The 19,243-nt window shown below is 41.6% G+C and overlaps 1 protein-coding gene across 2 annotated transcripts in view; it reads right to left on the minus strand.

Moving 5' to 3' along the window:
- Window positions 1-7,289: 7,289 nt before the first annotated feature.
- The window catches only part of LOC118427256 (neo-calmodulin-like), a 47,873-nt gene continuing 35,919 nt past the window's right edge, over window positions 7,290-19,243 (minus strand). The window contains exons 3-6 of one of the 2 annotated variants that reach the window (XM_035836931.1): window positions 15,548-15,717; window positions 11,440-11,583; window positions 10,011-10,165; window positions 7,290-9,439 (exon numbers count right to left, since the gene is read on the minus strand). In XM_035836931.1, coding sequence (XP_035692824.1) covers window positions 9,250-9,439; window positions 10,011-10,165; window positions 11,440-11,583; window positions 15,548-15,694 — 636 coding nt within the window. In that variant the 5' untranslated portion in view covers window positions 15,695-15,717 and the 3' untranslated portion in view covers window positions 7,290-9,249. Of the gene's footprint in view, window positions 9,440-10,010; window positions 10,166-11,439; window positions 11,584-15,544; window positions 15,718-19,243 lie in introns of both variants that reach the window. The other variant, XM_035836930.1, reaches the window with a different exon arrangement.

Raw genomic sequence — 19,243 nt, forward strand, 5'->3', positions numbered from 1 at the left:
CGTGAATACTTATTTGATCATTGCAATTAGTTGACGTTCATATCATGTAATATCATATGAATAATATATTACTAGCATGAAGAAGATATGATTAAGGCTACTCTAATTACACTTAATACGAATGTACATTCTTTAACAGTACTGAGTTTGGGAATACAGTATACATATCATTTCATCATCGTTATATTACAATCGCTGTACATTTTGACATCGCACAATGATCAGCTAGTACTATGATTAAGCCTAACGTAGTATATATCATTTGCAGTGCAACTATATACCATTCTCTGTTCATTTTTCCTACATTGTGCCATACATAACGTTTGATGATAGCTGCTCCGACCATAGAGAACCTATCTGCGTCCAATTACTACCATACAAGGAATCGGCCGGTCTGTATTATTATTAAGCCCTAATGTTGTACATGACATGTCCAATATAAAACTACATTCATCAAAAGCACTACTCTCTCTCTCCTGTGACATACTAGTACATAAATGTACATTTTGGGCCAAGATGCCGTATTGAAAATGTTAAGCCTCTAGTCGGATAACGTTTCTCCAACAATAGGATAGGGCGTTGCCCTAGCCCCAAACGCCAAGTCTAATAGAACATTCAATCACTCGCGCCCCGGTGAGTTGCGCTTCGGGGACGCCGTTGGTTAAGGAGAAAGTCGGTTATCCGAGCAGGCATTCTACTCTGTCGACAATACGGCGCCGGGGTTAAGTACGGTAATGGAACGTACGGCAGGAGTTAGGCCAGCGACCATGCGTTTCAACGTATTCCATTTCCCGAGATAGACTGTAGGCTCAAAGTGATGGATGTACTACTATATGCTGGATTGACGTAGCAATTTGTAAATATGTAATGCGTATGTGTGTGATTCGTGTTCATCCTGAGCAACTGTTTCAAGGTTATCAATGATGTGAATTATTCAAGTCGTATGTTTTTGTATTTGATACTATATATGGTAAAGATTTATACTTGTATTTAATTTCGCGGTAGGGAAAATTACATTTATGCTTTGTATTGCATTCGTGGTTAAAGAATTCGGTTGTTCAGAAGTAATAAAAGTACACATCTGTGGTGTCACGACTTCGCATTTTAAGGCCACGACGAGAATAAAAACTCTATAAATTTGTCCTTCCCTTCATTCGAGTAGTATATTGCGGTATTGTTTTTCTAGATATGGGAAAATAGCACATCTTGAAATATAACATTTTTGTTTCCGTTCCGTTCATACCCTATCATAAGTCGTATTTGTATTCGAAACCTTGCCGTCCTGTGCCTACATATACCTTTATCTGTATAGACGATATAATCGCCCTTTTGCGTAACACACCAGCTTCTCATGTACAAATGTACGCAGCACGACAATGCCTGGTCATATCACACTGAACGACTTGTCAAACTTAACCTTTACACATATAGCTGCAGGTAGGTTCTAACGTCTGTGTTGTTGGTGGTGGTAATGATTTCCAATGTACAATAGTTCCAGGAAAATACGAATTTCCTAGGTTGATGACTCTCCTCATGCTTGAAGGCATAACACTTTCTTGTTCTTTTCTGAGCTGGTATTACGCATAGATTCTTAGTAAGTCCTGGTTGGTTTTCAATAGCGTAGTCAAGACGATCCCATCCGATCAATAAGCAGATATTATCTGATGTATACTATAAAGATTACACCGTGCCGACCAAATGGTTTACTGAATTGCTGTGGAACATCACATACAACGTTGCAACAGCACGAGAAACTAGCACTGAATTGCACTTATACACAATGCATCACTCATCACATTGTAGCTAACCCCTTGCGGACATGGTTATATGGATGGCATCCGCACACGCGGCAATATTAATTTAGTCCGTTTCCCCAAAAGTTTGAGAGAAATTGCGGTCATACTATAAATCATACACAGAAGCTGCAAACAGTTAATTTGTGCCGTATAAATTGGAAAAATACCGGAAAATGATTTGTAGTCACAATAGAAATCATCACGGGTTCTGTCGGATGTTTTGGTCACCGTTGCATCAAAATTAGTCCGTTGCATACGATATATTTCATGACACAACTGTAGACGGGATATCACCCTTATATACGCTGGCACGACCTTGCGCGATACGTTCTGCTAGAGCTGTAACGTCACGCTGCGTCACCGATCTATGGGCTGTGACGTCAGCCACACGTCACAGGTGAAAGAGAAACCGAAGACGCATGGCGGTGACGTCACGGAGTGCCGCTGCGTTGCGCTCGTTTCAATGGATGTTAATGAGGCTCTTTATTCCACGGCAGACGATTCAGCGTCGCCAGCTTGGAAAATCATTAGCGTGAAATTCGACACCGGTAATCTGTAATGGAGTAATGGAATCTGTGTGGCGTCACAACGGCACGTATTGACTACAGAGTAGAGCCAATTCAGGGCATCTTTTATAGTTCAACCCGTCTTTCTAACGATGTACCACAGAATGACTCTAATACATTTCTACTTTATACAGGAGCCGGGTTCAAAAGGATGCTGTGCCATATGCATCAGTCACCATTAAGTCACTATAAAGGAGCATCACAGAACTCTGGGGTGAAGGATTCCCACTCAAGGCTTCAAAGGAAAATGACGTTTCTTTCTAACTTAAGCTTGAAATTTTCTTGCCTTTAAGTACAAAGCTTCGTTTTCAAAGATCAAATATAGACGTAGGTTAGGGAGGGCGCTACTTAGGCGGTTTAGGGAAACGTAGACGCAATTCCGGCCGGCAAGTAGCGAGGCCTTCCAACAGTCTCTGCAATATACGCTGGAAAGGCTGATGTTTCCCCTTTTGTGGGCGTGGCCTCTAATCAACTTTCAGCCAATCAGAAATTCGCCTAAATGTTTTCTTTAGGTAAATCCGATTCTCTGATTGGCTGTCAACTGGTTAGAAGAGGCGCCCACAAAAGTGGAAACCAGTTTAGCAGAGCCTTCCTTATACCCCTGTCACATTTGGCGAAAATCGATCGGACGACGATTCTGCGGCGATCGTCCGAGCATCGCTTATAATGATAACTTTATTGCACAACAATTGTACAAGGTGCAAAGTATGGCTTATATGTGTCAGGGAATGTTTTCAGGTGAAGAATACACACAACCCTATGTCGATCTTAAATATGGCCGATCTTCCATCGATACGCCCGAAGATCGTGGATAATGTGACAGGGGTATAATGCATACTGCAGATGCTACAGGCGACGCACTGCGGAGTTGCATGCGTCAATTCAGTAGGCGTGCTACATCACGTACAACAGACGCAGGTGTATTATTCCTGGGGATTTTTCCCGCTCCACCGCCGACCAAGTATCTATTAATTACACCATCCCGTAACCAATCCCCTCATTATTGATTTACGAGCCCATGACGTAGTCCAATGCGATAACCGTGACCCTGGGCACCGCAACATACGGGAAATTGATCACTGTTTCAGACTTCTGAATAGAGATGGAAAAAATCGATAACGGCATTTTTTTGTGCCGGTATGGTATAGCGTAGCATCTGGGATAGTGCAGGATGCGCTAGGGCTACTTGAAGCAGATGTCGATGCGAGAGCGTTGCAAGTGTACATATCCCCAAAAGCAGTTACTCAAACAACTGGATATGATTTTGGAAACGGCCAGACGTTTCAAACAACATCCGCTGTAACTGCTTTTTAGCTTTATCTTATTACCTGTATGTCTATCCTTCATCGACGTGTTGTACATATCTTCTTCCAGAGTTGATTTTGAATTAATCTGTTTGCTAGAGTGCACTGCCTCTATGTCCTGTACTTTCTTGTTGATCAATGAATCTAGTAAAGGCATATGTAGGAAGAGAAGTCGTGATGAGAAAGTTTTGGCTATTGTTACGACCTTACAATTACCCGATGAAATATCTTCAACGCCCAACGGCACAAGGGCAGCGAGCTTTCTGGTTAGGTCTGAACGATTGAAATTTTGGAGGCACAAATACCATTTAAGAACACAGAGCAATCATTTAATGCAACGTGTTCAGCACTGTAATATCTTTGGCGATAACTGATATCGAAGGACCATCGTTTTATGTTACGTCTTGTAATATGCATAAATGAGAGCTTTAACATTTTGCTCGGCTATAATATGATATTGCCAACTTCATTCTCTACGAATCTGATGAAAAGTCAGACTTGGTGTATGTATATATTCATGCAACCGGGGATTGGGAGAGCTTACAATCGAAGTTCCCAAACAGTGGAATGACCTCGTTACGCCACAGCTAAAACATTTTTGGATGACGTCTAAGCCTTCATGGATTTTGCCTGCTTTAGAAAAACATTCACCCTCCCCTCCTTTTCTACAGTGAACGTGAAATGCCGAATGCGGCCTTATCTGGAAATCGACGTTTCCAAGGCCATCGTTTTACGTTAGCTCATTGTCGGCTCTGTCTGACGCCATGGTATGGTACGATCTATACAGCCATTTAAAGGTAATCGGTACCGGAATGTCCTATAATAAGGTATGAAGATCTTACGATATCAGTTACGTATGAGGTCTATTCGCCAATGGTCTAACCTAACTACTAGTACTGGGTCTCTACCTTTTTGGCGCAGCTTCCAGTGTTCACATTCCCATTGGACAAGACATCTACTGCTCACACAAACGTCTGGAGATCTTGACTAGTTAGTTTGTGCAGCAAGGAAGGATATGTAGTTCGGTTATGGCGAGGTCACACATTGAGGACCTTCCAACGACTTTTAGCTTCCCACACTCAATAAACCAAGGTCGGCGATGGGTTTGGGTAGATTGGAGGAATTCGCTAGGTTTGCTCCTTTGTTCGTAGCTAAGCAGAATTTGACTTTCTTGACTTTTCAAAAATTATAGTCGGCTCCTGCAGATGACGACTTTCAAAGAGTATCAGGCAATTTCGCTGACCAACTCCCGACACAGACAACCTTGCTCATAGCTAACTCCCAACCATGGTATATGTACGGCCTTAGATTGACTTGTGGATGGATGGGGGAGTGATCAGTGAGTGAACGGCATAACCCAAGAAATGGTTGATGCATCTTTATGCTTTCTTACTGTGTAGTACGCTAGATATAAGACAAGGTAGAGTTTGCACTGATCGGTAGTATGCAAGGCAAAGGGACAGCAGGACCATCAGAATGTGCAAGATGGTGCAAGTCAAGGGTCACAGTCTTAAGCAACTTACCTTATCCTTAGCATAATTCATGGAAATGTGGCGGTGGACAACCCTTGACCAACGTAGAATCGAACAGCCTGAATATTATTTATCCCTTCACTTGCATAATACAGAGGATCAGCTCTAACACAGGGGAAGAACAAGAACACACAAATGTCAGCAATAGTTTCTCTTCTTTTAATTTATGAAATGTACACCTTTAATTAACCACGTACTTTACATGTCGGGTTTTCTATCCATTGTATTATCTTTGATTTTCGTCTTACAAGTAACAAGTTTTCGTACAAAACACATCACCTGCAATCGGAGTTGCGTGGACTGAGAACTAGCCTCAGTTTTCTGACCTCAGATTCAAGCAGCTTGGGGGTAACGACGAAGCGCTACAAGCAGTTTTACAATAGGGCATCTCATAAAGATTCGTCTACGTATTGTTGCAATCCTATCGCACGACGTCTAGCAGGTAGGTCATGAGTGAAAGTTAGGATGCAACGTTTCATTTCTTTTTTAACATGAGGGACAGAGCATTGGTTGACAGATTTAGAAACAAAAATGATATATACATGCAGATGTAAGGACAACATTCTTCTAAATGTAACAAATTAACCAAAAATCATAATAATGGCACGTGCTCATCTAGAATAACAAACCTTCCTCTTGTAGCCCTAGCAACGGCACAAACAAAAACACCACCTACTTACAGGGTATTATACACCTCAAATAGCAACCAGCAGTTTTTCATCCTTTCAACATGCGCCGTAAGCCTATGTAAAAGTGAAAACCAGCACATGTGTAGACTACATCCATCTTCTCCCAGTAGTCCTTATTGCTCCATTTGTAGTAAAACATGTATTAAAACATTGAAATGTTCAGAAGGGTGACAAATTACAAGAAGTCATGTCAACAATTTTGTCTCTGGGCATGCAGTACAGTACTGTTAAACTAGATGGCGCCAGTGTCAAGATTATCAAAATGCAATAAACGTTATCTGAAGATCTCAGAACGATAATTGTTCTCATGTTTGCCGTTACCATCTAGTTGATGTTATCGTTACTGTTTTTGTGCACCATTTTGCACGATGCTTATAGATGTATTTTCTACGGTTTGTTACGTTTCGAAAAGACGGCCTCAAAAGAGGCAAAATCTCGAGTTTGTCGCTCCACCCACACCAGTGTGGGTAAAGAACGTCAAATTCACACAGCCCTGTAGATGATAGGGATAACACACAGAATTACTACTACTGACAGCTTCTTCGTCTTTCTTCAACAAACACGTAATACATTCTCACTACTTCCAATTTTGACACATGGTAGTCTTTGTCGCTGGGAGGAGTATCGCTACTTAATTTTCTACGTCTTAAAAATCACCACATTCACTCGGACTTACGATAGCGTCAGTAAAAGTAAGTGTCGAATATTACTTGCATCTTGAGTTAGCTTGCTCCAAGCTAGCGATGGTAGAAAATCTGTAGTGTGAGATACTTTTTTGTCAGCTTACAAACCGTTGGATTGAAGTGTGCGGTATATCAAAGGCTATTTCACATTTCTAAGTGCGCATGTGCGGTGTGACGTAGTTTCGGTAATATGTTTAAGTTGAAAGCACCTGGCAATACAATGAAGGATCACCAAGGCATTTATCTTTGACATATTTACCCGCTAACAATACATTACATTGCACATACGCACTTCCAACCGTGAACTTGCTTACTGTGGCTGCTGCCGAACATTGATGGTCAGAGGAAGCACATACACGAAAGAAAGCACAACTAGGATATGCTCGATCATTTTTGCAGGCTTAAAATACGGCCTAATATACCTTTTACATATCTGCGTTTGTAAACAAATCTATCCATATTAAATTGAATTACATATAACGTTACATGTTAATTGTTATTAGAGTTGTAGGTATATCAAACGGATTGACTTTTACGCTGATGCCATTGGCCACCAGAAATAACACCACAGACACATCACTTTACTTAGTTGTACCAAACAACCCAGGCGAATATGAGAAAACGCTCAATAACGCTTCTGAGCTGAATGGACGAATTAAGATGAAGAAAATATGAAATTCAGTGCTCTCTTCAACAGGCAGGCGCCATCTTCGTTCTGGGGGTCAAATTTTTACGTCATCTGTAGTGCGCATGCGTTATATGGATTGTTGGCGCAACTTCATATGACATGTTTCCTTTTTTGTAAACATTTAAAACTGTTCAATGACACATAATCATGTCATGACATGCATTCCGAATCTAGGCTAATTTGATTGGTAGCTGATTTTTATGCAGGTTTGGAGCCTGTGCTACCATATTTTTCCTCGATTAGTTTTAATATCCCTTTCCAATATTTCCGGCATGCTGTGCGGTGTCCTGATGCGCCACATGGAATCGAATATTTTCCCAGCATGATGTACGGTACCCTGATCCGCCATTTTGGATTTAAAGGTAATGACATAGGTACGGACTTGATAGTTAGCGCCCTGGTAGCCTGAAGCTGTGATGAAAAGCACAGAAAAGAAGGATGTAATGGAATGAAATCTTATATTAGTCTTGATACATCACGCACGGTACGTAGCATGGACGCCATTGACTACATACGTAGGAAACAACAGTATTGCATCCTTTGCTTGTTGTTGCACTTGTTTACACTGCATAGCATTGGTTAATTTTGTGAGGGATCAGGAAAGTAGAGAGGGTCGAAAATGGTTCATTTGGCAAAATAAATGAGGGAGAGTATGCATGGTCAATATAAACAGGGACACCCGCGCCCCAACAAAGCACCCTGGGTACCAAAGAAGTTTAGAATATATTTCCAAGCTGGTTTATTTTCAAGCTAGGCGTAACGTGTATTTCCACGATTGTATGGTCGAAATGTGATTCAAAACAGTCAACTATCAAACTAATAAGAAAACCGTTATTCTGGGGCAATCAACTTGAGATTGTTTCTTCCGTGATACGTACAATTGGAATGAAGTCTTCTGAAGCCGTATATGATTCGTTCTCACTTGAGAAGTTGTATACGGTTATTCAACTTTCAGCAGAATAGCAGCTGTAATAGAATTTTGTGCTTGAAAATACGGTATATTTGTACTATAATATGCGAGTAAGCTTTTAACTTTTGCCAATACAAGATTCATTTACATTTAAGTCAGTTGAAACGCCCCCGTCCATATTTCTATTTGGACATTACGCCTTGATATCATAATTGTCACAGTGTGTTTTTCTAGATAGCTGGATCCAAAAATATTTTGCTAAAGCGCCGATTGTTTTAATCATAAGTGATTTTGAAAAGTTGGATTTCATCTCTGTTAAAGTCTTACTCCCGGAATGTAAAATATACATTTCTTTTTCATCACGGTTGTCAATCAACAAATAAGATAACAAATGCCAGTTTATATACAGCTGATATAGAATCATTTTACCACCAGTATTACCACTATAACAGCAGGCTTTTGTGTTAAAGCAAAGAAAACAAAACGTTTTGACATAAAAGGGTACTAGTAAGTATACCATCATCAATCACAACGAACATATCCACTCTCTTCACGACAACCTGTACAAAATCTTCGCGATCATTCGCGTAATTGTACAACCTATTCTCTTATATATAATTGACTGATTATACTCATGAGGTTCTTGTAGACCAGCCTCAGTTGCAAAAAAGGAGGATACCCCCTTCTTCTCGCTAATCGATTGAAAAGGAGTCTCTAATATTCGAGTTGATTGATCATCGTTGAAGAGGAGCGACTTCAAATTTGTCTTCTACGCAGCGTCGTGTCTCTAGCCTTGGTCAATTTGTTTTAGTTCTTAATCATTCTGTCAACGTGCTACCTCAGCGCACCTAGGGATGGTATAGTAGGGCATGTTACATAACTACCTTATTGCGATAACTGTGCCCGTTTCACACCCTTCTCCCATTAAGCGTCATATATACAAACATGTCAGCATCAGTCGATAAGGAACCCCTTATCTCACTCCCGCTTGTTTCCAACTCAATCTACGTATCTTTCCCATCTACCCACTGACAGAAAGACGATTAAGAGGTAATCCTTAAAGGTGTTATCCTTGGAAGATTTAGCTGTCCTTATCTCGTCTGTCGCTGGAGTCCTTTCCCGCGAGCTGCATCAGCCGCTTCTTGAAGCTGCCCCTCTTCTTCTTGAAGCTGCCCTTCTTCTCCTTCTTCCCGTCTTCGGGAGACTCCGGGGAGTCTGGTTGGCTGGGAACGTCCAGAGTGATGCTCTTCGGAGGTTCGGGATGAGCCAACCTATCACAGAGAAGAAGATGGTGTCAGTTACAAACACCCGGGCGCCTATGACGCTCTGACATCTGACACCGTTACGTTAATGACCTAGTATGATTTTGTGACCTTGCTTTGATATTGTTCTTTGTATGATTCATTGAAAGATGGATGAATGCTCACTACTTTATGTTGTATTATTGTGAACCTATGATTTATTTCATTCCTGGCTTAATAATACTTTTCTTGCATCTTGATTTGTTACGATTTTGAAAGGGCTTCTTGTGAATCAGTTACGTTAACTGAAAGACTGTTAAATAAATTGATAAAAAGTAACAAATAATTGAAGTCACGTGTCAAAACGTGCTCGTGATTGGGTCACAATACCCGAGGAAGATCTGAAATAAGACGATCAGATCTATGTCTGTCCTTCTATAATTACACCAGAAAGAATATGAATGTATTTTTTTTCTTTTTGTGACGATTCTATGTAACACGATTGTCGGTTTAATGCAATGAGATTTCCTGGTACTGAAGATAAAGCCGATTATCGAGTAACCCTGTCACAAATAGGTCAGTGTCAAAGCCAAGTCATCACCTGCTCATCTTGACGAATTCCTCGAAATCGATCTGGCCGTCGCCATCTTTGTCTGCGACCCGGATCATCTCGTCAATCTCGTCTTCGGTGAGATCTTCTCCGAGATTTGACATCGCCCTGCGCAACTCCGCAGCGCTGATGAAGCCATTGCCGTCCTACAGAAACACATGGAACTTAAAACGGTGTTTGTACTCACGTGACGGTCTGCCATGTTGGATGGTTAACCTTGAAATCTTTTGCACACACGTGACCATGACGTAAAAATTGCCCGCCATGTTGGATGATTAAACTCTAAAAGTGCACCACGTGACTTTCATAGAACCACTGTCCGCTTACATAGATTTAAATTTGTTAGATCTGATGTAAAGAAAAGGCTGGGAATGAATGAACTACATGATGACAGTATTATGCAGAAAATGCCAGTTTATGTACTTTCTGTCTCGTTGCACCGCAAACTGAATAGATTTAGATTCCAAATACCATAACGTCAATGTACTGATACTGTTCTTACACTAATGTCTATAACTTTCTTATTTATTTTGATACTAAAGTTGCGTTGCTCATACCACAAAGAGCAAAAGGTAGCACTGAAAAATATGTAGATATATGGACCTTTATACATGCACCTGGTGTTACGCTTAGGCACACATCCCTATGAAATAGAACTGCTCTTGACATTCCTGCACTACACGACCTTGAGGCTCTAAAAGCGTGACATTACCGCTGCAGTGACCTTGTGACATTGTGGGTCGACGGTCCATTTTTAGAATTCATTTGATCAAGGCGCATTTCTTCCTTAATTAATTTACCGTGGCAGTGATGAGCAAATTGCTCGACAGCGGGAGCGCAAATGGAAAAGGTTCACTTAATATGTCATATCAATCCATCTATTTTTTCCCCTTATCTACTTTACCGCCCACCTTCACTAGGTTAATATGACTGTGGCATTTTTGATGTCCTGGATTCAACCATTTAACGGCGCCGGTGTAATTAGTATTTGTGTCTTAATTGACGTCGGGATCATTTACGTACTAATCTGGCTGTGTCTGGTCGTATTAGCGGGCCGGTGAACTGTAGTTACCATTCCATCTGATTCAATTCAGTCATATCTAATATCTGTCTGAACAACAGACCAGATGAAATAGCTGAAACGCCAACGCACGTGTCCATCTCGTAAATGGGTCGATGCGCTATATCCGAACGTATGGGGGGGGGGGGGGGCGTAATATGAAACATATAACATCATAATCGCCATAATCACACTAACGTTACATTGGAAATGTAAGACAGTATCGTGAAAAATGAAGAAGAAAAAAGTTGTAAATAGATGCATCATCTCCGTTTAAAGCCTGGGATGTGAAAATGGTAGTGAAAACCCAAAATACTCATGAACCTTGAAAGAATCATGTCAAACAATAAAGAAACTGACCACGTCGAAGACTCGGAACATCTCCCTGATTTCGACGTCTCGGTCGACGGCGTGAACCGAGGGTCTGGAGCCCATCATGGACAGGAACTCCTGGAAGTCTATGGTGCCGTTCCCGTCCACGTCAACGCTCTTCATCATGTCCTGGAGAGAGAAAAATGAAGATTTTAGTGGTGGGTACCGGTACAGAAAATTCAGGTATAGGTCCAAAGGGTCAGGCCCGGTCCGATTCTGAATTTGGACCTAATTGTCTATGAAAAGTTGTAAATGGGCGATACTCAAAACAATGGTCTGTTTCGTTTCAAGGAAATCTGTTTGATGGAGTATCTACATGTAAACAAAGATAAGTTTGACTGTAAAAACTTGGCAGAAATTACTATAAAAACTGCTCTATTTCTCTCTTCTTATTTTCTTGAGCCGGTAAGCACCAAAACGCGTGTGAACGCCTGCCGATATAATATGTTAATTGCTAATCGGTCCAAGATCCGTTCCTCTCTTTCATACTGTACTGTTTTTGTGAACATTCTGTTTTATTGATTATTGCAAATATCCTGCTGATTCTGTCCCTCGATATCCCACTGGCTCCTACAGGTAACAGACATGCATATGATATGGATAGAAATTGAAGACAAGAAATGACATAACCTTTTATGACCCATTCTGGGATTTTTGACCTAACCTTAGAAACGCAATAACCACCCATACGAATTCTCAACCGACCGTTTGGTCAAAACTCGAACGACGTTTTTCTTCTTTTAGAAGTAAGTTAAAAGTTTTTGGAATTCTCCAATGTGTGGTTAGATCGCACTGATAACCTTTTATTCTACCTTCGGGCCCACATTGCGAATGCATTAATGAAGATGACACGACGGAATGTCATTGGTATGTCAATCATGCTCCTCCTCGAATAACAGAAGATTCCCCGAAGCGTAAATCCCGACCTTAAGGTTGGAATACATTTCCTACCAGCGCTATACAATAATCTATCAAGACGAGGCTGTCGCTTGGAATATCTTGTAAGATGATTCAAAGTACAGCCAGTGCTGCAAACACTGGTATTTCACTTAGCCACTGGCGAAACTGCGGGATCTGCATTACATAAGGTGGCAGAATGGATACACCTGCTACGCGAGGATCTAAGCCTTGACGAACAACCTGTCAAGATCTGCCGGCTGGTGAAAAATCACGCACTGTCACTTCAAAAGAAGCTCCCTGGCAGCTATGCATGAGTTCCACTCCCGCTCATTAAATTTGGATCAGGGCACGACATGGTCCCTATCGGTTACATCGTCACATCGTCGTATCAGAGGATTATCTTTGTGCTAGATACGCTTTTTTATTTGGTATAACAGATTAAACTGTCAAGAAGTTGGATTTGCCCATTCTTTCGACTGTCAGTTGGAGTCTTTGTGGATACATGCATACACATGACCCACTACTTCAAATAAAGTTTCATGGAAACGACTTTTGTTACCTGCATGTATGCAGGTATGGTTTTGATGCTGGTGGGAACTTTTCGGTAGCCGGGGATGTAGGGCGCTGTATCTCGTGAACGGATGGTGCGAGCACGACGATTTTTGGTACGTGGGTTGGGGGTGGTAGCCTAACACTCAGGTTTGATTTTGGGCTTCCTGGCGTTTGAACTTGACATTGCAGGTGGCATTTTTGGTGTTTTTGGGGCACTTTTGGCGCTGTGTGTCCGGAACGATACGCGCGATTGCGACGATTTTTGGTGCATGGGTGGGGGGTTGTTGCCTGTTGCCTAGGATTGACTTTGGGCCTTGTCGTGTTTGAACTTGACCCGGCAGGTCGAATTTTGTGTCCGGGAGGGGTGTTTCCGGAGTTATATCTTCTGAACGGCTGGTGCTGGCGCGATGATATTTGGCACATGTGTCGGCGGTGGCTGAATAATGCTCAATTTTGATTTTGGCGCCCTTGGTGCTTGAACTTGACATTTTAGGTTACCTTTTGTGCGGGCACGGGGCGTGCGCTGTATCTCCGGAACGCAAGGTGCCATTGTGTTGCCATTTGGTACGTGAGTTGTTTGTGGTGTCCTGGTGGTCAGGTTTGATTTTGGGCCTCCTAGTGCTTGAACTTGATACTGTATAGGTTGACCCTGTTTTAGTGTGGTTGGGGCATCCTCCCAATATCTGCTTGGTTTTAAAAACAGATTATGGTTGGGTGTAGAACCATCATCTGGCCTGGGCTACCTTCAATGTATCAGGTTACTTAGTGGCACTGACAGTTTGCCAGATGACGGGAGTGTGCCAGATTATATATCTGTTGGTCAGGTATAATTGGAGTTTGCTTATTACTCTTTGTGGTGTTTCTAGAGCTGTATAGTACTGAGTTTTAAGTTCCGGTACAAGTTCCTTTACCCTGTTGGCAATCATGGTTGAACTTGAACTTAAACAGAAGAAGATGCAATTTTCTAATGTGGAGGAGAACTGTATAGAGTGTGGGCATAAGAGAAAGGTATGTGTATGATTTGTCCTGTGTTTCTTTTTGTTTCTTTGGTAATGCCATTTCCATACTGTATACAGGTAATTTGTTGTTTTGGGCTAGTCATATTCGCTTGGTTTTTGGGCCTGCTTAATCTATGGTACAGGCAGGGTTAAGTGGTGGAGGCTTAGCTTTGTTCTGTTTTAAATTCAGTATCGTTTGTTGCATTTTGTCGCGGCAAATATATGATGAAATTCCCCTTCTAAGCAACTGCTCATTGGTTTGCGGGGATGTTTGCTGGGTGTTTGCTTTGACTACAACAGCTTCTGAACTTTTCAAAGCTTCCATTGCCAGCAGCTTGCCATCTATAAATGGGATTGACAAGGACATTTTTCATAGTAAATTATGCTGTTAAATTTGGCTTAGATACTACAGGAGATTTAGGTTTGGGTTGGATGGATTGAATGAAAATATCATACCACCCTGGGGACTAACTGTTGCTGCTGCATGGGGGCTACCACTATTCATGTTGTCTAATGTCTATGGAACTACAGATAAAAGTATCATTGGTCAAATTATGCGAGTAACATTCCGATGTCAAGTGAATAACACCCCAGAAATAAATCTTTAATGAATATCATTGGAAGAACACAAACCAAGGAGACTTAGCAGCTGCATTAGGTCAGTACTCAGTACATTGAAATAGGAAGATATTAGTATATCATGTGACAGAGTAACTACATGTGCATGGGCCATCTGAGACAAAAAAAGGTAGCGTCTCAACAACTTCAAAGTACTGTGGTTGGTTACATACTTAAGAAATCCAAAATAAGTAATGTTCATCCCTGTCCAAACTTACAAATTCAGAAAATGGAATTTCAGAGTCAGACTTTTGCATGGTGCACAACCAACACAGTAAAAAGCTCATTTTTCCAACCACGTACCACAGACAAAAAGGCAAAAATACACAATAGGTCTACAGAAACCCAATACATTTCATGCAGGCCTGAGGTCTACGAACTCTTGTTTTGTTTGCTGTCAACTGAAGATTATACGACAAATCAAACTGGAGTTTCTAACGTACCTGAGTGTACAAACTGAAGTTAAGGTCTATTTTTGACGATGTTTAGCATGACAAACTTTTTACAGTTTCTGAAATTTAATGTCGAAAGACGACAATTACTTATGTTTTACCAACCATAGCAAAATGTACGCTTATCGAACCTCTGGCTGCAGTCAACAATGAATCTACCTGTATGCTGTAAACTACAAGCTGTTAGTGGACATATAGAGTCCTACTTAGGTCATTTTGATTTGATAATATGGATGACATCCTTTGGGAACCAAAAAACGTATGCCAGCGTGCGAATAAGAAAAAAAAGTTTGACCAAAAAGAGTTCCATTCATTATGAAATCGAAGTGGTCAGGAATTCATATATGACTGCACACATAGAACATGGTATACCGTACGATAGATTCCGGATTTTTTGTCCATTTACATCTTCTTTGTCCTTGGTACATTCTATGACATTAGTATACGTTTGAAAATTGAAACGTTTGAAACGGTTGAAAATTGATGCGCGAGCGGATGTCATCCATACAATCAAATCAACATGGCCTTACCGACAAACAAACAAACAAACAAAAACGAATAAACATAACCAACCGTAATCTCGTCCCCGGTGGGATCGTGTCCCAGCGACCTCATGACGGACTCGAGTTCCGTTGCCGTGATGTTCCCGTCGCCATCTTTGTCGAAGAGAGAGAACGTCTCCTTCAACTCTTTAACCTTGGACTGGTCCATCTGCCTCGCCATTTGTGTAGACTCTTTGACTAAACCTGAGGGCACATATGTAAGACACATAGGTAAGACACATAAGCAAGATACATAAAGTGAGAAACATAAGTAAGACTAAAAAATAAGAGACATAAGACTCATAAATATGCGACATAAATAAGGACATAAGTAAGACACACATGGCACATGAGAAAGACACTTAAGTAAGACTCATAAGACATACAAGTAAATAAGACACATGAGTAAGGTACATTATATCACAACAGATGAGCTTTCTGTTCATCTACTTTGATTATCAACACGAGTAAGGCACATAATAACATAATATCACAACTGGTAAGCTTTCTGTTCATCGATATCTTCTTTGATTATTAACATAGCAAACAACTGCTTCAGCACAATAACAACATCAAGGAACGCCAGTTATCTAACACTTGTCCTGGACAAAAACATCCTGGCACTTTTGAGCACAGTAATGTGTATGACGTGCGAACTGACTCCTGCAAGTGTTGCTATGTGTTGTGTTGCTGTATTACAGAAACAATTTCACCAAAGAGATAGTTTACGTTTACGAGCCATATACAGAGGAAGATGCTCGAGACAACGACAAGGCATTATCCAACGTTGTAATGTTGGTGAAAGGTCTTAAATATGCATATTTGCATTACCAATACCAATAGTATAGCACTTAACTGGTACATGCTAAGCAATCATGTACATGTACTTAGCACCTGCGTTCACGTTTGTAAGTTCTAAGAAACCTTTCGTGGGTTTATTGGGAAGCTACCTCACGACTATCTATTCATGTCACGCGCACACATAACCACCTTTTGTAGGGGAACGCCACTACCCATAATGATGGTTCACACAAATATCACTGCCGGTAGTCTGTGGGAGGTTTCACGGTGGAGTGTTTTTATATAATGGATACTTAATGCATATTCTTACTGTGAGCTGAACCCTGACGGTTTTGTTCAGGAAGCAGGGGAAGAGTCAAGTCGTTGGGAACCGTTAATCACAGTTTGAATTAAACACGCCCCAGTGTGAACTTACAATAGCGTAATTACGCTGATTTACAGGGCAATTTTCCCACCCAACGGCCTTATAACGACAGTACACGAAATTGCAGGGTCTGTAGGGCTCGAGGGAGATGGGAAGAGCAGGTCTTCAACACATTTCAGGGCTGGGGGTTTCCGGATCCGACTGGACTGTCTATACAAAGTGCAGAACAAAGTGGCGAAAACTGTTTGAACTGTCTGTAGCCGCAACGCATCAACAAATTATGCAAGCGAACGATTAATTGATTGCTCGAAACACGTTTTAGCCGCTAGCAATACTGCTGTTGTCAGAAATGTTACAAGCGATTTGAAGAAACTTTCTGAGTTGAGAGTTGCCACCATAGTCTAGCTCCAGTTTGCCCTTTTGATAGCACCAAAGCAGAATATAACTTTTTCGGCTATGAGTTTTTAGTATTGAGACTCGGCTGACGAAGGCATTTTATAGACTAGTAAGAAGCAACGACAACCAACTCCAAACGTCAGACGACCCTGCATACGACCAACTCCCAACTACAAAATGCCACAGCCGGCTACGTACGCGTGCGACCGTGTCTTTAGTTTTATCGGTGGTTCAGGTCGTTCCGTGCTTAATCAGAGCGTGGCAAAAGCAAGCGTTCTCGCGTCGTCTCCATGCGTACTCAGTCAGTTGGTGCAATCAATGACCCTATCATCACAGTCGTCATTTATCATCGAGTACATCAGAGGACACGTCTCCGGAATTTTAGATGGAGCTCTGTCCTCAACTGACGTATTGTACCGCCGACGCAGCCCTTATTTTCTAGAAGTGAAAAGCAATTTAAGAACATGGCGCAATCAGTAATATTAAAGGTTCAACAGAGAAGAGTGTTTTGCAGCCAGGCAGAAGAAGAATAGCCATATTAGGTGTTATTTGCACCTGTCAAAAGAAAACATTAACCTCATTCTTCAACCGAGGCTCATGGGTGTCAATCACGTGATGAGCGCTGCTACACAAAAAGGTCAACGTCATCAATAACGACACACCATATGCCATTAATCTTATAATACCTCACGATTCACCGCATGAAAACGCACGGTGGGAGAGGGAAATATATGTCGACGCACCGTCAAGGACGCACGCAGTGCGACAAAAACACGCGATTCCTCAAAATCTGAAAGGGGATCTCTTAAAAAAGAATATTTCTTCCTTTTTTTGCAGATTTCCGTCCGGTTTTTGTAAAACTTGGTTTTACAAAACGCTTGCATAGAGGGGCGTGGCCACGTTGTCCGAGTAGAAAGGTGACCTTCTATATCTAGCACGGCGGCGGAAGTAATAGGCGCTAATTAACGCCATTAAACACGGCACAGGTGCTTATCCCCAAGCAGGGAAAATTGTGGTGATAGGCAGTGTATAATGGCACCATTATCATTGCGTGGGTAAGCACGCCATAACCCCCTGCATGTGTACGTCAGTGCAGGAAACACTGGGGCTGCACATACAGGTATTTGTTCATGTCTACCTGCACCAAAGGACGCGGTCACATTCTCCGAAGGTCGTCGTACGATTCTGATGCCGTAGAATGTCCAAGCAGGCTGTGACAGAAATAACTTGGGTACCACCAAACGGCCTTATTATCCGATTTCTACCGGGGCTCCTTGCATGCACTCGCTGCCCTAAGATAGTGCAAGGAACCCCGCGACGTGTATGTATGACCGGGCCCTTACCTGGAATCGGCCATGAAAAACCAGTCCACAATATTAGCACGACATAAACATTAGTGACAAAAATGCCTTAAAATTTCTAAAGTTGCGCCCTTAAATACAATATCCTAAAGTACTGCTATCAGCATTTTCTAAGCATTTTGATGGACTGAAATTATTCCAATACACTGTCAAAAGAGAGGCATAAAGAAAGTGAGAAGGTCTTGCGGGAATGACAGGAAGCATTAGGAAGCTAATAGATATTGACAGAATCCTTTTGCTAACGACTGCTATTGCTTAATTGTCTTTTCGTTTAATGAGCCATTCATTCATTCTTCCTTTCTTTCGTTTGGTTACATTTCGATCCCCTTTTTGAGCAATCTGCTGCTCAATCCAAGATGGCGGAATGTTGTCTCAAAACTGACCCCTGTATGATCGATGAGGCTCAAGGTAGCGCTTTACCCGGTCAAATTGTCGCTATGCATCACTTCATGACACGGGCAAACTTTGGGAAAAGGTCGTTTGAAAGATGGGTTCGGAGATGCGAACGGTCCATCCGTAAACAATGCCGGTTTATTACAACCTCCATGGGCATCTTTGGAAAGTTAAACCCTCTGAAGTGCTTATTCACGTATTTTCAGGAGCAATTCGGCTGCTAACTTTAGGTGTTGATAATCTGGTCTGTCATTTTTAACCGAATATATTTTTATGTCATGAAGTTTAGATATTTTTGGACGAACGAGGCGAAATCTTTGTCCATCCCAACTAGCAAATTTCCTACCCGGTCCTGGAGACAGCTGGCGCTGGATGGATCCCAGTATAAAATTTAGGATGTGGGTCATGCATGCAG

This window comes from Branchiostoma floridae, chromosome 12, assembly GCF_000003815.2.
Source record: "Branchiostoma floridae strain S238N-H82 chromosome 12, Bfl_VNyyK, whole genome shotgun sequence".
NCBI lineage: Eukaryota > Metazoa > Chordata > Leptocardii > Amphioxiformes > Branchiostomatidae > Branchiostoma > Branchiostoma floridae.